We start from the raw sequence: 21,818 nt of genomic DNA, 5'->3' as shown, positions 1-21,818 counted from the left end.
GCAACACTGTAAGCTCCCAGCTGGTCCTGCAGGCCCCCTGGTGAGCTTAGCATTTATTCAAATGGAGTGTTTGGTACCCCTGTGATGTTGCAGCTTGACTGAGAACCCGGGCTGAGCCAACAGGATGTATCCCATTGAGGTGATATGTCACAAGCTTCCTGTGACTTCATCCCTGTTTCTGTCAGAGATCTTTGTCTAATGCGGTGTGTGAAGAATAGATCAGTGAGAGGAGATGATGAATGAGTGTGCCTGTCCGTTACTGTAGGTGGGTCGGGGTGTTTGTGTCTGAAATGAGCTCTGCGGCTGGGTTTGACAAAAAGCACAATACAACATGGTAGTATACAGTAAGTTGCTCTTTTATCACATTCAATACATTTTACAACCCTTTACAGTTCACTGCTTTTGTGTGTTATAGCTGCATTGTCCACGAGAGCTGAGCAAAAGCAGAGCAGAGCACATCACCAGAACCTCATTCAGTCTTTTGAAGTCCTGCTAGCGCTGCACGGGAAAAGGGACGCTGTTGATCTGTTAAAAAAAAAACACAGAGAGCCTGTTATAGATGACTCTGTGTCTGGTTGTGACATGTTGTTTGTCCTGGGGAGACGTGATCACTCTCGCCACTGACAGCCACCAAAGTGATGTTTTTTAAACTGGGATTGGAGTGATCCTGGGTGGACCTGCTTTGGTCTGACAGAGCGATCCAATCCTTCTTTCTCTTGGTAACACGGATTGTGAGTTTGACCCGTTGGCTATTCTCGCTGTGTGTTGTTTCATGTTCTGTATGTTTTCATTTTCAGACAAAGAGTCCACACAATTTAAAAGCTTAGCTTGAAGAATTCACTGCTGACTAGCTTCACTTGCTTCTAGTTGCCTTTCCCTCACACACTGTCCTCGATCTCTCAGGGGAAATTGTTTTCTAACTGATTAGACTGTGCTCTGTAGACGCACTGCCCAAGCAGCTCTACAAATTGGACCAATGCACACAATCATACACTTAAGCACACGCGCACAAAATCTGGCCTCAGAGGACAAAAACCCTTCGCCACAGTTGTAGCATTAACGACCAAATCCTATATGGGCACTAGGTCCTAAAGCACACAAAAAGTCCGGATATGCTGCGAAATCACACGTCTCTAAAGAGTTGCCCTACAGCCGGTTCATTAGTGAAAGAGAAAAAGAAGCACCGGGATAAGATAGGAGGATAACACACACAACTTGCGTGTAGATTTCGTGCAAACAGATTGCATAGTTTTTTAAAACATCTTGTGAAAGCATTTAAGTTGTTTTCATTTGTGTAGTCAAACGGCAAATGATCATGTCCAACAAAATGTTAAATACAGCGGACAATACTCTGAAAGATAATGAAGTTCCCATGCATAATTAAAAGCTCGGAGCAAAATGAGAATATACTCTTCATCTTGTATGTTTTATTAATGCTCCTCTGTATCTGTCCTATCACGGTTATGTATGCTATAAAGTGCTACATTATTCACTACACTAAATGGAATGAATAGATTTAGAGGGTTCTCAAGAGACAAAAAAATGTAAAGCTATGGCTTTGAGCCTTGAGATAGCTTCTTTCCTCTTCCCGTGCCCGAGTGTGTTGGACATGCGGCGCAATGTACCGTTATTAAGTTGCACTTCCAAGTAATGAACTATAGCATTTCAGCTGCTTCTCTTCCTACCGGCGTGTCAGAGACTCCAGAGACCTTGTGAATTACTGTCCAACAACTTCTGTACACTGTATCTTCTTCTCCTCTTCCCCTGCAGGAACACTTTACACCAGAGTGCAAATTCAAGGAGTCGGTGTTCGAGAACTATTATGTGACATACTCCTCCATGATATACCGACAGCAGCAGTCGGGCAGGGGCTGGTACCTCGGTCTGAACAAGGAAGGAGAAATCATGAAGGGTAACCATGTGAAGAAGAACAAGCCAGCAGCCCACTTCCTTCCCAAACCTCTAAAAGGTAAGCCTGCCAAAATCCTGCTTCACATTTTACTGTTCACTGCAGGTTTGGGAGACAAAATCTCTCAGTCTATCTACATTACTACTACAACTACATCGTAATCTATATGCTACCTTTAGACAACAGCGAACATTAGCAATAAACCACTTCCTAGCCAATATTACTGTTCAGTTTCTTTAAAGATATAATAAGTAGGATTTTTCACACAACACATTCAAACCGGGCCCCTCCTTCTGGGCTCCTCGTCACTAGAAGCTCACTCTCTTGTGAACCGCCGGTTGGCTTGTCCTACCCGGTTTGAGGCACCTACCTGTCCAACAGAAAGAACGCCAACTCTGCATCGTTCTTTCGCCATGTTCGACGGTCTCAATGGGGCCAAGTTGCTAATTTGAACCACTCCAACACTCACCTCTACGCTGTGATTGGCTCAGGGAACCACAGCAGCACATTTTACTTCCAGGCGTGTACAAGATGTGCATTGATATTTTACATAAGATGTAACACTTTCAAATAGTAGTTTTAACTGTGATACGGCTAAATGCTAATGCTAACTCTTGTCTAACGGTGGCTAATTTGTTATAAAATACATTGTTTGACCTTGAAATATGACCCAATACCAAACTGGAACACTGCGGTATGGAAGTTTCCAACCCCACATATGATGTGTGAGGATGATAGCTCGATAGGTAGGTGGGTAGATATGTAGATAGATGTTCTTTATTGATCCCAAACTGGTAAACTGTGGAAGTTTGGGATGAACAGCTAAGCTAGTGGTGCTTTGCTGATAACTGATTAATTGTTACATTCTTTTTTCAAACTTAAAGTCCATGTAGATATTCTTTTACTAAAGACTTAATGAGCTACTTTCTACATGATCCACCGCTATTATAAGATAAGATAATCCTTTATTGATGCATGCATTATTATGCATATGCTAAGAGATGCTGGCATGGACCTATTCAGTAGCAGGTCACACTCTGCTGCAGGTACGGTGCAGAATGAGGCTGAGCCATTGTGTGAGACCAGCAGCAGCAGGAACAATATGTTTTAACGCTTTGAATAGTAGCCCCTGGGATTTTTTATTTTCAGTGCAGTGAAGTCACAGTGAGCCCCACCCATGTAGGCTGAGTGTGTGTGGTGGTGTGGCTGTGGAGAACAGAGGAAACAGGAAAGAGAGAGGGAAAAATGGTTCTGTTCTCTGTGTTTAAAAGGCCACAGTCCTTTCATCTTCAACAAGACACAGACTCTCCTGTCAACAGAGAGTAGACAGACAGAGTCTGTTTTCACTTCAGTGGGATAAAAGAGGAGCACTTTTTTCTTTCACAACGAAATAAAAGGCTTACAGTGCAAAAAAACTCAAACAAGGATGAAAAGAGGGCAGCTTCTTTAGATTGCTGATTGTTGGGTTGGTTCACGTTTCGACATGCCAGATGTGGTTCTTTTCTTTATTTTGTGTGCATGCACATTAAAACACCAACTAGCACTGTCGAGTTATTACTGGTGTCTACAGTGACTGAAAAGATAATTAGGTCATAAACCCAGTGTTATTTCTTTATGAAATAGAAGATATAGTACCGAATCATACAATTATAATGTACTATGTGATTTGGGATGATAAAGTTTATCTGCCCTTTGCCATTAGTACACATATCTTTCTTACATCAAGTAATTCTCTTCTATTAACATCAATATACTGTGCAGTATGCCACAGTGGGGGTGCAAGAGAATGGATATGACTGACATCCACTTACTATTTTATAAGGAACAGTGGCTCTATTTAATGCAATCCAAGAAAACAGCTTTGCCATGAATTATACATGTACAAAGCTGATGTCGGGCTGCCTTTGGGCTGACCTCAAAACCCGATGTTGGGCTGACGTCTAATCCCGGCATTGGGCTGACGTCAAAACCCGACGTTGGGCTGACGTCAAAACTCGACGTTGGGCTGACGTCAAAACCCAACGCTGGGCTGACGTCAAATCCCGGCGTTGGGCTGACGTCAAAACCCGACGTTGGGCTGACGTCAAAACCCGACGTTGGGTTGACATTGGGCTGACGTCAAAACTCGATGATGGGCTGACGTCAAATCCCGGTGTTGGGCTGACGTCAAAACCCGACGTTGGGCTGACGTCAAAACCCGATGTTGGGCTGACGTCAAATCCCGGCGTTGGGCTGACGTCAAAACCCGACCTTGGGCTGACGTCAAAACCCGATGCTGGGCTGACATCAAATCTCGGCGTTGGGCTGACGTCAAACCCCGACATTGGGCTGAGAATGGGTTGGGTTGAGAATCCTTGTAATCAGCAGAGATAAGGCAGACATGATTCTTTGAAGAGAGGGTCAATTAAGGTCACTGCAATATTTCTAATTCTATTTGGAATCCAACCACAAAACTTAAAAAATTGGATTAAAAATTTATGAAATTAACAGATGAGATATTCCGCACCAGATCCATCCTCTTCACATCAAAGCCAGTGAAAATTGGACATGTTAAATATTTGGATGTAATCTTCGTAATACAGGATTTCATTCAGACATCCAACACTGACTGACTGATGTGCTGGCTATTTCAGTTAGGAGAAGAGTTCTTAATTTCTTCTCTCTGACGTTGTGCTGCTGCCTCTTCTTGCATCTTTGCTGAAGCCCCTCCAGCCAGCATCTTATTAAGAATCTATGTCTGCCCTCTGATATCACTATAATAGCTTTGGACTTTCATTTAACGGGCTATCCAGAGGGCCTCAAACACACTTTAAAGCGATAGCCAGAAAATGATTGAATTTATGCTGGAAGACGAATACTAAAGAAAGCGACAGCGAGAATTACAACAATAGATAAAGGCTGGGTGAGGCTATAATTCTAACAGATTTAAAACACCATTGCTCTTAGCTGCCTTTTCTGAATTTTATCTACAAGAGAAAATATTTGATCTTTGAAGCGCCAACCGCAAATCCAAAATGAGAAAAATAAATGTAATAAAAACATCTTTTGAAATACCAAAAGATGTAAGACATCCTCCAACTTTAAATTATCCAGTAATGCACAATATTTACTAAATCTTTTACATAATTTAACTCTGACTGTAGCGAGTGGTTTGGAAAGAGCTTTGCCAGCAGAGAGAGTGCGAGAGAGAAGGAAAAATAAAGGAGAATTTTGTTCCAGCAGCTCATAAAGATTCAGAGGCTGTGGTGTTACAGGGCACCAATTAAGAAGCTGTCTCCGCCTTGGCAATGGCATCTCTTCCAGCCATTACTCACTACTCTTCTTCTGGTTCCAGTCTGTGAGTCTCAGCCCACAGCCTCTCATTCTGTCCTCCTCTGTAAGTTCAGCTCGTGTCATTCAAACCCAAAACAGGAAAATCCTTTTACAATTTTTCCTGAAAGTCTTGATGCGAGACACGAAGCCTTTATTGGGAAAGTGTGTAGTTTGTCAAGTGGCATCTGTCAGGAGATGACAAGATGTACGGTTGTAATGGGGGATTAATGTTTTAAAATGTGTAGCATCAGTGGTGTTGAGGTGAACCCATAATCCCGAGGTCAGTCACCCATCATTATAATCATACAATGCTGTCACTAACAAGCCTGGACCTGATCATCAGCAGTTTCCCGGTGAAACCCTACCATTGATTGATGTGTATGAGGATGGTCTGTGGATTGCTGCTGTAAAGGAAAAATGCTGGGCTAAGTGAAGTGTCTGAAGGACCGGCTTTGCTGTTTCAGCGACAGAATCCCTGAGGAATGAACATCAAATAGCATCCTAGGCAGAAGGATGTTGACAACATCCTGAAACCAAAGACAGTGAACCTCAGATTACTGATATTTCTTCTAGAAAGCTGCTGCTGAGATGCAGATTGGGCCGAAGCTGCAAACACAGCAGAGCTAAAGCACTAGCAACTACTGAATTTATAATGCCATGCTGTGAATGTAGGATTTTTTCTTTTCTGGAGCAGCAACCTGGTTTGCTGTGATCTCAGCAGTTTGCAGGGAACTATAAGATCTCATGTTATATCATCACAGGGAGTGTTTAAACAAAGTGGAGTCCCAATAAACTGTTTTTACTGCTGTCCGTGTTCTGTGAGCCACAGTTCTGTTTTTTTAATTGCCTCTGAATTCAGATCATCAGTTTTTCTGACTCTGCCTTTTTTTATGTTTTCTACAGTGGCAATGTACAGAGAGCCATCCCTCCATGACTTGACAGAGTTCTCCCGCTCCGGCAGCGGCACGCCCACCAAAAGTCGGAGTGCCTCGGCCGTGCTCAACGGAGGCAAAGCCGTGAGCCAGAACGAGTCGACGTAGCCCGGCAGCCCGACCCAGGCCTGGGGCCGAACCACGAAACCTTACCTCCAGCAGAGCGTGAATCCAAGCAGACTTCTCTCACCGATCAGCGGTTCAGGACTAGCTACGACAACAAAGCATATGCATACACCCTGACATCTTCAATAACCAACATCTAGGTACCATCCATCCATTAATCCTCATTAAACTATCATCAATAGTGATACATAACGGCACATAACCCATTCTGGACTTTAAAAAACTAATTAAAAGTTTTGTTTTGGGCTTGATATTTATCTATTACCTTGATCACTCTCTTTAAGTGATAATTGCATACCAGTTAGCTCATCTTTATCTACTTTTATTTTCTTAATTTCCTGTGGATAATGTCATTTATTAGGTCATGTAGACACCAAGCACTCGTCCATCTGTCAGACAGGGACAGGAAGTTAGACCTGTAAGCATTCAGGGCAGCCAGTAATGGCGCTGGTCTATGAGGCTACAGTGGTACAGTATAAGCCCTGGTCTCTGTCTCATCCATGCTTCTGTGAATACAAAGCCTATAAACTCCCTGGCGTGGCACAGCCCAGTGCTGCTGGGACTGTGGCCAGCCAGACGGTAGCTCTCCTGCGTCCTAGTGCACACGCTCAGAGACTGAGCTCTCTAGCATGGGAAAATGAAGCCTATGTTCAGCTGACCTGAATATAAAGGGACAGCGTGGCTCTCTTGCAGTTTTTTTTTTTCCTTTCAGAAACGCCACAGCTGCACCTTGGTTTTTTGCTAATTTTCTGAATTAGCTGAGAGCTATTTATTTGATAACTGGTTTTCGTTTTGTCCCCTCTCGTTCTCCCTCCTTAACCATTGTTCAGTATTTGTGTTTCTGTTGCTGTTTCATCATTGAAAGAGGTTCCAGCAAACCAAAGACAGAACGAAAGAGTGTCCCTTTAAGCCGCTGAAAACCAAGCCAGTGTAAAAGGCAAAGCTGGAATTTTTCTTTTCATTGTACATTTTTGATGAAAGAAAGCAAAGATTTGGGGGTAAAAAAGGAACAATGGACTAAGGAAGTGATTTCAAACACTCTGAAGTTGGCAGCGTGCTTGATGTTGTGCTTTTTGCTGATATGCTCGATGGCCAAGGTATGAAACGACTATTATGTGTCCCTTCTGTTACCACTGTGTCACATGTCTTTTGTCCTCGTGATCTGTTTCCTCCCTCTGTGCTTGTGTCATACTTCCACCTTCCCCCGCCATCCTTTTTTGTCGACTTCTATTGACTGATACAGTTCATCATAGGAATATGGTGCAAGCCCCTTCCCAGGATGCTTGTTATGTGTTTGAGTAACTTATTGTGGTGACAATATTTTCTATATTTAAAAAATGAATACTGTGGACTTTTAGGTGGCTTAACATTTTATAGGACACGTCATATTTGTAAAAGTGAAAAAAGGAAAAAAAACAAAAACATACAAAAATGAACATCTTCCCTTTCTTGCACAGGGCATGTACAAACACAATTATGTACAAAAAGGACCCTTTTTGTGGGCTAGGTACTCTTCCCTTCAGCTACATAACTTCTTTCTGGTACATGCTTCTGGGAGGCTTTCTTTTCTTGGTTTCCTCTGGAGGTTGTATTAGGTGAACCTATCTGTTGCATGGGAGAAAGCAGGGAAATTCTGGTCTAGAGCTGCATGATGTAGGCTATGTGTATTAACCCCATGTTGGATCATGTGTTCCAAACTACCAGGCTTAATCTGATAAAACAACATTTACAGGCACACATTGTGGCTGCCTGATAACTTCCAGTTGTTTATTATTTGTTGTATACACAAAAATGCACTGAATAAAATGTTTATATTAAGATTTACTTTTAAAATGTGTCTGACTCCATTCTTTGTCCAAGCCAGTGCTTTATTTACGCACTTAGCATAATATATGTATATTCCAGCAGCATCCAGCCATTGCAATTATACAAAAGATCCGGTTATGGGAATTAGATTTTAGTTGGCAGGATCTGTTATAATTGGTAGTGTGGAAATGGGAGCCATCTATGCTGCATTGGAGCTTGAAAAGCCTTCCCCCTTGAGGAACTCCTGCACACAAACTCCTACTCGGCATCTTTCCAATCTGTTGACACAGACCTACCACACAGAGGTGAGATATGCCTTTAATTGCCGCTGCAGGGTCGAGGTGGACAATCTTAGAGGGCTCATTCTATCAAATAAATCAATATCTCTCTTTTTGATTTGAAGGGCTGAAGCCTGGAAATCGCTCCACTGCTGTGGCCTTTTCCTGAGTCTGAGTGATGCTGGGCTCAGGAGTTCACTATGTAAGCAAAACCACTTTTATATTTATCCCAAAGGTTGGTCTTGAGATTTTGTTAAAATGATCAAATTTCTCTTCCCAAAAGATAGATTTAGTTTGGACCAATGCACAAGATTGCATCCATCTGCCGAAGAGTTCCTCAGTGAAAGGGGATGGCATACCCTCCATAATCATAGTCTTAAATCAGGCGGGTACAAAAAGAATAAAACTAGGTCAAAACCTAGCATGTGGCTGACCGCATTGGTTCATGTGTTACAACGACTGTCCTTATGAGGCCGATGACAATGTGTTTGAAAGCAGGTGCGCACTGCGGACGAGCAGCCCCGACTACTCTCCGAACAAAGTATATCCAGAGCCGTATAGACAGAGAGTCGCGTCAATGGAGGTCCAAAATGCTCCATGATCCGCCATTGCGATGTCGCAACTCTATCTCTCTACGCCTGTGAAAGTACCGTCACTCAGTCAGTCAGTCAGTCAGTCAGTTACTCAGTCAGTCAGTCAGTCAGTCAGTTACTCAGTCAGTCACATACAGACAGACCCCGGCGGTCAGCCAAAAAAACAATCCCATTTGATGGTAAAATCAGAACACTTCGGATCTATAGGGTCTTCATTTGCGCAGATAGGACGTGACACAAGGTAATAATTACCTGGAGTCAGTCACTGCTAAGACAAGCTGGGATCTGATGATGGTGCCATGACATTGTGTTAACCTACCAGGCTTTGTTAATAAGTACAGCCCGACCGATATTGGATTTTTGAGGCCGATGCCGATTCTGATATCAGGGAGTAAAAAAATTCCGATATCGATATATCGGCCGATATATTCACATATGTTCAAAATGTATATATTAAAATTCCAAATCTGGAAAGTTATTGTCACATTTGCATAACATACAAAATTCAAATAAAATAGTGCTTCTGTAGCAGCTTAAATAGCACTAAAATAAAATATCAAATTAAATAGAAGTGAGTATAACACAAAAACACAGAAGTAGGAACAAAAATGATTTTCTTGTTTTTCCCACCTTCACACAGTGCTGCTACAGATAAAAGTCACTAAACACAGACCAGCTCATTTGACATACTGATACTGTTAATAATAATAATAATAAAAGGCTTAATGAGAATAATTTTCCATATCAAATATTCCCTAAAAATTAATCAACATCATAATCCAGGAGAAGTGTGAGCTGTCATCTGTATCTGCAGAGGATCTGCCCTTCGTGTGTGTTTCTATTCTTATTATTCTGCTCTGTTTGGGGCATTATGGACGATCTATGGACTGTCTATCGCTGGGCAGAGGTCTGGAGTAGACAGACGCACACACCTGGCAGCAGCGTGACGATGGCTTATTAAAACAAAAGCCTGTATCTTCCTGTGGGGTTGTACGGAGGTGTAGACGTGTAAGCTTGTTGTTTAGAGTGTGAACGCTGTGAAACTAGAAGACAATAAAGCTAAAAGCTCCTGTGCCTTCGTTACTATCGAACTTAAAACTGAGAGCTGGGCTGTACACACGCGGGATCTCGTCTGCGCAGTTTAGATATATCTGCGAAGTGCGAATATCGGTCGATAAAATCGGTCGGGCTCTATCAATAAGGTCAGCTCTCTCCCTCACTGTCTCTGTTATGGCAGGAAGAAGCACTTCCTTTAATGAGGGGTTTTGTCCATGATCACTTCTGCTACGATTGTCATCCACAGAGCATGTCAGGAAATAATAAGGGTGAAGGGTGTTAAAGCAATGTGATGCAAAGAATAGCAATGGCAGGAAAAATTTGAATTGTGCAATGGGAAATATGATGAGAAGATTTTCTGAATTCACCAATCAATAAAAAATGGTTCTTAGGACATGGCAATCAGGGACACATTAGCTTATATTTTCATGCCATCCTATGTCGTCCTATATTTTTTTTTACATGCTAGCAATGCAGTTCCTCAACACTAACTTGCAGCAAAGCTTGCACATGCTTTTAAAATCTATAACAAGGGTGTGACAATTTCTCAACTGTCAAGTTGAGAACAACTGCAGTGAGGGCTGAAAACTGTACCTCGTCTTTGCAATCATGTTGTGGAGACAAAGCATGCCTGGAAAGAACAGCTAACAATGGTTGGGCCAAGATTCAAGGTTCTGTGATTCAGCACGAAGCAAGGTGACTTCTTTCAAGGTTGATTGAATCTCTAAAGAGACTTTTATTACATAGATTTCATCCATAATGTAAAATACAAAGGTTGACACAAGTCAATGCAAATGTTTGTTTTTAAGTGAATTTATTATTTTTACATTAAAGTACAAAGATTAAACAAAGATTTTTGATGGGATTAAACACGACACATAAATAACACGTCACTAAAATGTTACGCAGCAAGCATTTTGAACAATAATGTCACTTTTTTCTGGATTTGACAATCGCAAACACTCTCAGATCCTTGCAGACAAACTTACAACATTGCAACACCTGTGTGAAGATAAAACTCTGCATTGTTTCATTGCACAATAGCATGACAGCAAAAGAGACTTTAGCTGGTAACTACAATCTATTGTACAACTCTGCAATAAACTCGCCCTCCATCCCTCGTGTGTGAGATAGAGTAGGCATCAATTTGGTCTTTGGAGACGGCCTCATTACGCCCATTGCCAGCAGAGACAGGGGAACTAATAGGCCTCTGTAATATAGGCCCTGATATGAGCTACTTCATCGTTCATGTAGTTTGACATCCCCCTACTCCCTTCATTTCCTTTTGCCTATCTCTAGACTCCATTCATTAGTATGGGCCAGTCCAATTCATTAAGGCGGGCTGCCTGCCTTGTTCAGAGATGTGAGGAGCAGCCACTCTCATTCGCTGCTTTTCCTCTTTTCCTCTGTCTTCCTTTTTGACTCACTGGTCAATCAGTTATTCTGCCCTTCACTCGGCCAGACTAATGAGTCGTCATCGAGCCCCCCAAAAAAGAGCACATGCAAATTCTGAGGGTGTTTCTCATGCACACACACACATTTATATACGCACGTCAAGCACAGCTACTGCCACTCCAGTGTGCAGGCATTTTGAGACGCGAGTGAGATCAGCCTGCAAGAATGTGTCACGAATCAAGCCGAGCTGATGGAGCTGTGATATATGTGAGCACTGTGTACCTGTGAATGCTGTAACTCATTACCCTTTATCACTGCCAGCACAGGCTGACTGGCTTCGCGTCGCTCTCGCCCAGTCTCCCTCTCTGTCTCTCCGTCTCTGTCATCTTCTTCACATTTGCTCTGTTGCTTTTTTGTCACTTTCACTGCGACATCCTTTACGTGCAGAGAAATGACATAAAGGTTTCTATTAACGGCTATTTATGGAAAGCTGAATGGCAGGGCTAACAGCTACTTTATAGTTTGTATTATCGACTGTATTAATGGTTACTAAATTATTCATTAATGCTTTACGAAGAAGCAATAAAATATTAAATTACAGTAAGCAAAGCATCTATAAATGATTTATTACCATTGATAAAGCCATAAGTAACTATAACAACCCCTTCATGCTTTATTGTATGATAGCTGTAGTTGCATTTATAATAATATTTACAGTTTTGAAGCTATAGACGGACTCTTTTTCAAATTAATTTATTGTTACATTCCCTTATATTCCAATTAGGATTAGGGTTATTTTCCCTCACCTACATGTTGATGTTACCGATGAATCTTCATACAGCGTTCTCAAAAGAGATGTGTAAAACAGAAAACAATTTCCCCCCTGCCAATCAAAAAAGCCAGTGCATGAAATTACTCCCAATTATGAAACAAGCCAGAATGATCTGCTCCTCGCCTTTTGCACACAATTGAATGTACAGCAAACTGAGTTAAGTGCAATCTTCCCAGAAATATTGATGCTGTTACAACCCTCGGAAGAAGACAAAGACAACTGAATTTAATTGACTGGCTGACGCGGGAACCTCCCACGAGGGGCAGATGCAGCTCTCGTTTACTGCTCTTCCTCCCCTTCTTCTCAATCTCCGTCTTTATCGCTTTTGTTGTGGACAATTCAGGACTAATTTCCCTCCATATAATAATATTTGGAAATGAAAGGGGCAAATGAAAATGATGTGTTGTAAAGAACTGGACCATGAAGCTTTATTGTCACATTCAACAAAGACCTAACAAAGAACAAGTAGAGGATGGGAATAGAGGCAAACAGACTGTTAATAACGCTTCACTTCACTTTAAAATCTGAAGACATACTAAGAGTAGACAGGCAGAAGTAAATAAAATCATGTGATAGAGGAGAGAGAAATTGCATAGGCTTAACTTCAAGATGACTAAAATCACACAGCCAGCTCGCGCTCGGAAACTTGTGCACATCCCTCCTGGGGACGAAACAACAGCACGGAGTGACACTTTGGTTTAGTTACTGTGTAAAAATGGCACACAGAGCTGGCATATATGTCTGGGCTGTCCGCGAAAAACAAAACAAACCCAACAGAAGAAGCTTATCAGGTGACAACAGTCAGAAACACAAGCTGACTAACGTTCAGCAAGCCTTTAGCTCACGCAAGAAGAAATGTCAGGTCCAGGAAATTGAATGAAAAGCACCATTGCTAACCTTGAAAGCGCCAGGCCTCTCAATCCCTCAACACCTTAGTGCCCTTTGAGAGTCAGAAATCCAAATAGAGTCCGCAGCTATTTTGTCCCTCTAACAACCTCTCCTCCATCATCCTCCCCGTGCACCCCTGGCTGGCACAGAAGAGGCGGCAGCTCCATTCTCGACAGATTACCCTGAGCACAGAGTGTCTCGCACCTCTGCTTATCAGCTCCACCAGCACATCAGAGCACCGGGGACAGGCAGGGAAGACGGGTAAGACACACTGTCCAGAGAATGCACATAGATAACATCCACCACAAATAGCATAAGACATCACTGCTTCCCCCATTAGAGGTGCAGCCCAGCAGGGGCGTCGCCTCCTGCGTGTTCTTCGGGCTATAGTTGGATTTAATGGGCATTGTTTATCAGAGGTGGGAGCTCGACCCAGTTGTGATTGGTTTTTGTTGGCTCAGTGCTCCAGCACACCACACAATAACATCAGATAAACACACGTCATCATGCACAGTTTCTGAATTCTACAGAGAAATCCTTTCACAGTCACTGACTTGCTGAAGTTCTTCTCAAGTTCTTCTGCATAAGGACTCTCGAAGCCCAGTCCTGGTCAGGTGAAGAAAAAACATGTCAGGTGATTCACTTAATTAGTCAAGAACATTCCCAAGTTTGACTATGAAAAAAAATCATTTGGATAACTTGTTTGTACGTTAGGCTTTATGTAGTAAGGCCATTAAGCCATCCAGAAGTCACCGGTCTAATACAGAGGTGGATGATCTCAAACTCAGTCAGCATTTGGGCGAGAGGTTAAGGGTGCTGGCCGTTTGATCAGACCTCCTCTGACTTAGGAAGAAAAAAGTATTTCTTTAATAGTTATATGCACAACAATCACAGTGAAACAATCATTGGCAACTAAATGCTTTTCAGTCTCCCACCAATGAAACTACAATACAAACTGTACAAAAGAAAATTATACAAGAACTGAAGAGCCTAACCTAAGAGAATCTAAGTCAAGGGCATGAATCATGCATTATGTAAATTACAGCAAAACAATACAGTATAAAAAGAGACAAAAAAATTATATAATATTTAACAGCGTCTTTTGTTTCCTGTCTGTGGTCTAGTTTTAACTTGTAAACAAAGTCCCATAAACCACATTTTTAAAGAGCAGCTCCACTCATGTTTTAAGATAAAATGCTCTGCTTTCTGCGCTTCTCCTTTTGTAAAATTACAGCCAAAAACAAAACATGTCTCTGCCATCGTTTAGTGGTAACCTGTTGAAACTTGGCTAGCTTGAAATGTAGCAATTAGCAGTAGTAACGTTAACGTTAGTAGTCAGTTTGCAAAAATTACGATGACGGTTACAGCTGGCTCGCAGATTGCCGAAGTAGTTAGCACTTTGAGATTTGCTTCACATATAAAGTGCGTTATAAATAAAATGTATTATTAGTTGCCATAGGTTGCGCATAATGATATGCATAGCGTCATCCCGTCCATTAACGGGATTGGCTCCTTAGGAATGTACTGTAACTTTAAAGACGCATTTGTTCCATTTTTTTTCCTGCACTGTAAAAGGGTTACTTAGTTGGAAATTGTCAAGGGGCATACATGACTGAAAAAAGTTTGATAACCACTGTAAAGACCCCTTAAAGGTCATCGGCACCATGAAACGAAAGGAAAAGTTTGAGGGTCCCAGATTCATTAAGAGGCCAGTATCATGAAGACTTTCTGACTTTACTGCATATTTTGTATGTGTCTGCCTCATTTCTTCTCACTGTGGATGTTGCATACAGAAGTTGTAGATAGAGCCGTTAAGAGCGGTAAAGTTTTAATGTAATGCAAATGAATGCTTGCATATTTGGCATATAATGCTGTTGGTGAATTTACTGTTTTAAGATGTATAGCAGAACTCCCTCCTCAGTAAGGTATCACTGCTCCAGAGAAGATGTAGTTGCAGGTTATTTTGCTTGAACCCATCAGCACATCCGAGGACCTCTGGCTAGACGGGGAAATTGCATCATCTAGGAAGCTTTTAGTTACTGCATAACACTATTTTCTGTGTATTAGATAACAGATTTAGTCCACACGGTATCACGTATTAAACAGAAGCTGATGGAAAATCCATTATTATTGAAAGCTCTTTGTCTGGTTTGGGCAATTGTTCGCAGAATCGGGTAATGGCGTCTTAATTCGCACACCTGTCGTGTGTCAAAGGTCTGCTGTACATCTGGACCTCCTGGATGTTATCATGGATGAAGTGACAGTTTTGTACATAACCCATTGTGTCAAACATGACATAAATACACAGTGAGTAATTACCTATTGAATGGAGAAAAATAATTGGTGGATGCTGCAACAGGAAAGCCTGAATGGGTTTTAACAACAAATGAGTGATCACATACCCCGGCCTCAGCCAGGAAAGACAGATTAACATTATTATAATCCAGACAAAGAGAACAACCCATTACTTTAATGAATAATCCCCAGTTAATAACGTGGGAGAGCAGCTTTGGTTGTGAATTATGGATAAGGAGGAAATGTTGTCTCTGTTGTGTAAGGCAGCTGCTCTCATTACAGTTTTTGTTATGTATTTGCACCAAAAAAAAAAACTCCTTGTGGGGAGAAGAAGCTACCAGCTGTAGTTTTGTTATTTTACCCAAACTCTTAATAAGCTCTCTTGTCTGTTGGAAGAGGGTGTGTGTGTGTGTGTGTGTGTGTGTGTGTGTGTGTGTGTGTGTGTGTGTGTGTGAAGGGGGGGGGGGTTATCCCCATGGGATGTTACACTAGCTTTAATTTTTAGCTTTACTTGTCTTATTCAGGGATTCATGGTGATGCAGTGGTTAGCACCGTCACCTCACAGCGATAAGTTCCCAGGTCTGAATCCCAGTTTGGGCCTTTGTGTTTGCATGTTCTCCCCATGCGTGCATGGGTTCTCTCCGGGTACACCGGGTTCCTCCCACAGTCCAAAGACATGCTAGTCATAGGTTGGCTCTTTTAATTACTTGCATGAATGCGAGCGTGAAAGGTTGTCTGAATCTATTTTAGCCCTGACAGCTGGGATAGGCTCCAGCAATATAGGTTAAGTAATATAGATAATGGATGGATGTTTGATTCAACTGCTGAGATCCTGATGGGGCCCATTTTACATATAAAGCAGTCCAGCCTTTCACCGTCGGGTAAACCTCTGTATTTCTCAGCCTACCAGAGTTTTTAAATCTAGTGTCTGTGGCAAGATTCCTGCACTGCTGCACAAGTACTGATGTGTTTTACGTCAACCAAAAAAGATTGCTTTGCTAGAGCTGAAGGCAGGAGCAATTGAAGCGATGGAGTGCAGCTATAACCACTGGGAGTATGGCAGAAAACCAAGGAGACATACAAGTAAAGTTGCTGATGTTACATATTTTGAAAAAAGCTGCATTTAAAGGAAGGATTCGTTTAAAAAAAAAGACTCTAAACATGGGAATAAACAAGGATAACCACTGGTGTAGCTTTTCCTGACAGAATAACATGAAGTATGTCGCAAGAGAAGAATGTATGTTAGTGGTGCTGCACCATAGAAAATAACAGAAACATTATACACGATCAATTTATGATCAGTTCCATGAGTTATTTTGCACAAACCAAACATAATTACAATATTTCCTTTGAGCGGTTTGTATCCTGGTCCAATGAGGTAAACGTCTAGAGAGAGACTTGTTATCGCTTCGGTTTCATCAATGATGCATTTCTCCCTGAAGGATGTTTAAATGTCAGTGGGAAATGTTATTTGGCAGGAAACTCTGTCTCTTTGAATCTGGAGGGACTGACACCAAAGCCTTAGATCAACTTTTCGGCGCATGTGTTTGACACTGCAGCTTCCCTAAAATGTCTGGTGTGATTTCATGTGATCTGTGATGAGACATATACAGTATATAGCCCAATGAAACAAAACTGGCCTTGATATGTAAAGTGTTGGATGACAAATTAAAACTTCTTCCTTGGTAAAGACTTGGAGAAAAACGTGTATTAGTAGTTTGTGCTTGTATTGCTGGGAGTCTTACATAAGGGAAAAGGATACTGCTGGTTCAAATAGCCACTACTGTCTGAGGTCTTCACCTCACTCTCCTCCACACCATCACAAGGAAAAAGAAAGATGTTACATAAATGTCCTTTTTCAAAAATTGTGAGACCATTTCATTTATCGTGGCACCTTTTGAGTCGAGCCTTTGAGAGGTTTACATGAACCTGATGTGTAACTCTTTCATCAGATACTATGAGCTGATCTTGTGTCAGACCCTGCAGCCGTATTTCTAAGCTCTATTCTAGGTTATCATTGTGTGTGTTACCTGCAGTCTCCAACACCTTTCAACCATAAATAAATGTCATCAGATCTTACAGTCGGGGACATCACCAATTAATTTTGCTGCCTGAATAACCGTGTGGAATTAGATTCATTCAAGAGGCGTCCAAACAACCAGCATGGTGTGTTATGCAACTGCAGTATTTCAATACTGCTTCCATTTGTTTTTGTTTCAGTGCTTCTTTTATCTGTTCCAACTGGATCTGCTTCAGTGCTTTCAACTTATTCAAATCTCAGCTCTGTAAAGGCGAGTGATCCCCTCAGGACTAGAGGAAATACTTGGTGCAACACTCATCCCCCCCTGCCTGATGAACAAAATCACTACCTGTGAGTCACCCGCTCCTTTTCACCATAATCAACAATGCAAGTGGTGAACAAAAGACATCCTACCATCATGTGTTATCATACTTGTTTTTGTTAGCATTTAGCGGTTAGCTTTCTCCATCCTTATTGTCTCTTCTCTTACTGTTCAGATTTTTCTCTTTGTGCTGCGTGGTGTTCTCCGTCCCTCCCCTCCCGTCTCCCCGCTTGTTTCCATGTGCAGGAGGGAATCCCAACTCTTGCCTCACTGCAGTGGATGAGGTCAGGCGTTACGTAACAGGGAGCGGACGAGCCAGACAGCCAGCGCTCACCTCTGTTAGCATGCAGTCAAGCAATCAGGCAGGCACAGAGGGGCCGCATGCAATATTTATGAAGCCTCTGCAGCATAAATTCTCCCCCTGCTCTGCTACAGTTAAAATACAGTAGACAGCACTTGGTTAGACGCTGAGCAGAAAAAAAACATTTTGCCTCCAGTCCTTGAATCCTGCATCATTCATTCCTGCACCCCCCTCTTATCTCCCCTACCCAAATAAGGACTTGGAACATAGAGTACAGTATAGTAGAGACAAGAGTCTGAGGGAACATTAATGAGATCATAACTGAGCCCACGGACGTGAGAGTGATTATCTCCAGAAAGTCTGATCGAATCAGCGACTGGCATCACATAATGAAAAGTGTGTCCTAATGTTTTGAGATTACGTTGACTATGTATCAGCGGTAAACAGTGAGGCTTAAACAGCATGTGTAAAAGATGTGGTCTATGATGTCTGTTGCTGTCAAAACAACCAGAGCAGCTTTAATATCCTGCTCGATTGATTGTCACCAGCCGAAGTCCGGGAATGAATCGATATCCCTGCCTTTATTGTAATAATGGGACTGCGTGATTTACTGATCTGATAATGAGGAAAGATATTTGCTCGTTTGAGGAAACATTACGACTGTGAAGGCCATTTCCTCTCCTATAGGCATACGAGAAACACCCCCGCAGAAAGAAATGGCCTTGACATTAAACATGTGACGGCAGAATGGAGCGAGTGCGCAGAAGATAAAGAAAAGGGGCTTAAGACGTGTGTGAGCCAGAGGAAGCTAAAGAGGGAGACGGGAGAAGACACAGATTAGGAAATGAACAGAACAGAAAAAAAATAGGGCAAAATATCAAGCTCCCCGCAGAGAAGCCCTCTATTTGATCGCAGGCTGCTTGCAGTAATTGAGCGTTTTGTAACCAGAGCATGGATGTAGCCTTTCACTGTAGAGTGCCAAAGCTGAACAATTCCACTGTACATTCGCCATCTTTGTCACTGTATGGGTATATTTCCATCCAAACATGACTTTTTAACCCATAAATGTCAGCAAGAGAAATTACTAATCAGCATCGTGTGCCATCTAAAGATATTTTAGACGAGGCTGTATTATGTTTTTAATCGGACAAATGACAAATTGATGGAGATATGGAAAACGTACTGTGGTGTTTTTGTGCTGCAGTTAAACCACTGGAAATAAACAACATTTTACATGTGCTCACTATCTGCAGAATATCTTGTTTGACAGTGAAAAACCCAAACGGAATCATTTTAAAGCCCCCCTCCAGAGAAAATCCAGTGTTTAACCTTGTAAACATCTCCATGTGGTGTTTCTCATGTGCTACAAGACATATCAGGGACAACATCAGCAGTCATCTCCATGGCTGGGCCTGTCTGCTTTTAAACTGCAGTGTACCAAGGACAGGCTGAACAACACGTTTTCAGATTGGCAGGTTTGAGACGTCACAAACCTAAGGAGCCAATCCTATTAATGGACGGGGTGACGCTATGCATATCATTATGTGTAACCTATGGCAACCACTTCGGCGATGCGCGAGCCAGCTGTAACCGTCATCGTAATTTTTGCAAACTCACTACTGACTACTAACGTTAACGTTACTACTGCTAATTACTACATTTCAAGCTAGCTAAGTTTCAACAAGCTGCCACTAAACGATGGCAGAGACATGTTTTGTTTTCATGGGCGGGGAATATGCAGACTTACAAGGTAATTAAACGTATTTTGCAGAAAAAAAATATCAGACACAATTTATTATTTCAAGCAGAGCATTTTATATGTCTTAAAACATGACTGGAGCTGGTCTTTCAACTAGCCCTTCCTGAGCCGACTCAGTCCCACTTCCTCCATCAGTCATGCGGCCTGGACTCAGTCACACAATCATACTGCGTGTCTGTCTTTACACACCATCTTGCAAGCTTCCTTCAGATTTCTCGCCCTTTCTCATCTCTTAAACAACTCCACACTGTCTCCCTTCTTCTTCCACACCATAACAACTCCCTCTCTCAGTGTCTCTAATGGCTCTCTGGTTCTGCTTTCTCCTCGTCTTATCTCCTGTGCACAATCGCATCCTCCCTCCCTCCCACCGCCTGAAGCTTTCTTCTGCTTTCTGCTTGTGTGTGATATCTTTAGTCTCCATCTCTGTGTGATTGTTGTTTCTGTGCTTCACACAAGCAGCACACTGTTGTGGAAAATGCTTTCATCCAGTACATCTTCCCCTTTCTGATAATTTGGTGTTGATTCCACTTGTCAATAATGGGGCTTGTGGTTAGGACGAATAATGCACATGCTTGGAGATCTGTGGCTTAAATCCCCATTAACAGCTCCGCCTCTGAGCTCAGATGAACCAGGATGTCGATATCTTTTGGCCAACTGTCTGTCAGCTCTCTAAGTGGAGCTGGTGCCAGCAGCCCGGGGAGGGCTATAAACCTGCTGGGCAGAAGGTATCAGTATTCAACCAAACTCACAGAATGTCTAAACCCTGTTGAAGAATACTGTTCTTGTTAACTGTGATAGATCATCGTACGTCAGAGGAACAATCAGTGCAACTATTAGGCTGTTTTAATCATTCTTTTTATAATGCCATGCAGTACGGCTAACCGGAAATGTTACATCAGGATGTTTCTAGCACCTAAAAAATGTGTCTTTGAAAAAAGAAGTCAAGATGTTGGAGATACGATACGTACCACAGGGTTTCATATTCATTATATTACGATATATTGTGATATGCAAAATATTCCATTTTTAAATCTAAGTTTTTGGAAAAATCGTCATGGCATAAAGAACACACCATATCCAAAAAATCCAGTGAAAAAAAAAAAGTTTTAAAAGGTGACGAAAGCAGCAGATTGTTATTAATCATACTAGGGATAGACCGATTATCGGCCGGGCCGATATTCGGCATTTTGACGCATATCAGCATCGGCATTTTTTTTTTTTTATCTGACGGGCGATAAGAGTTCATTTCTTTGCAAATTTTATTTTACTTTATTTTATTTACTTTATAAAACTTCAGGAAGTTATTTATTTATTTATTTACATTTTCAGTTAACTTAATAAGAGATGCTGCTGACCCTGGGAACTCCCTGCGCTTTTTGTTTGTTTGTTTAATAAACATATGCTTAAAGGCATTTAAACAAAGTTAAGTGTTGGAGTTTGTATTATTCAAAATTTTGACGCCAATATTTTAACTTTTACTGCAAATGAATATCGGCTCCAAATATCGGTTATCGGCCTCCTTGACTACTAATAATCGGTATCGGTATCGGCCCTGAAAAAACCATATCGGTCTATCTCTAGTCACATGTGCACCTCATAATGAATTGTAGAGGTAATGATTTCACCTTCTTCCTCAGCATTAAAAACAGCTACCAACAATACACACATTTATCTGAACAACAGAAACAAGTCACTCCAGCCACAGTTTGCATGGAGGACACAGTATGGGGAGAGAAGATGTGTTTGCTGAATTATCTGATCTTGTATTAGCATAATGCCATGGAGTGTTTACATTGGGAAGCAGAGAGTTTAGCTCGTTTCACCAAGAGGCAGAACTGTCTGCCAGTCTCACTGTGAGCTGGCAACGAGAAGGCTTCTCCGCCGCCCACTGTTAATCAGCAACACATATGTACGTTTGTGCACAAAGATTTGCAAATACAGGCCCACACAGAAACACAACACTGCCCAGCGTCGCCAGTCATATGTCAGTTAGC

At 41.9% G+C, this 21,818-nt stretch overlaps 1 protein-coding gene across 2 annotated transcripts in view; it reads left to right on the top strand.

Annotated features, from left to right (window-relative positions):
• The window catches only part of fgf13a (fibroblast growth factor 13a), a 104,371-nt gene extending 96,259 nt beyond the window's left edge, over window positions 1-8,112 (top strand). For both annotated transcript variants that reach the window (XM_069669667.1, XM_069669668.1), the window contains 2 exons: window positions 1,771-1,969; window positions 6,125-8,112. In XM_069669667.1, the coding sequence (XP_069525768.1) occupies window positions 1,771-1,969; window positions 6,125-6,261 (336 nt within the window). In that variant the 3' untranslated portion in view covers window positions 6,262-8,112. The remainder of the gene's footprint in view (window positions 1-1,770; window positions 1,970-6,124) is intronic.
• Window positions 8,113-21,818: the final 13,706 nt, after the last annotated feature.

The sequence above is a fragment of the Semicossyphus pulcher genome, unplaced genomic scaffold (genome assembly GCF_022749685.1).
Source record: "Semicossyphus pulcher isolate SPU_LCO1_2020_fin unplaced genomic scaffold, fSemPul1.0.p SCAF_2, whole genome shotgun sequence".
Classification (NCBI taxonomy): Eukaryota; Metazoa; Chordata; class Actinopteri; order Labriformes; family Labridae; genus Semicossyphus; species Semicossyphus pulcher.
Note: the sequence above shows the minus strand (reverse complement) of the source record. Positions and strands in the feature narration are given on the sequence as shown.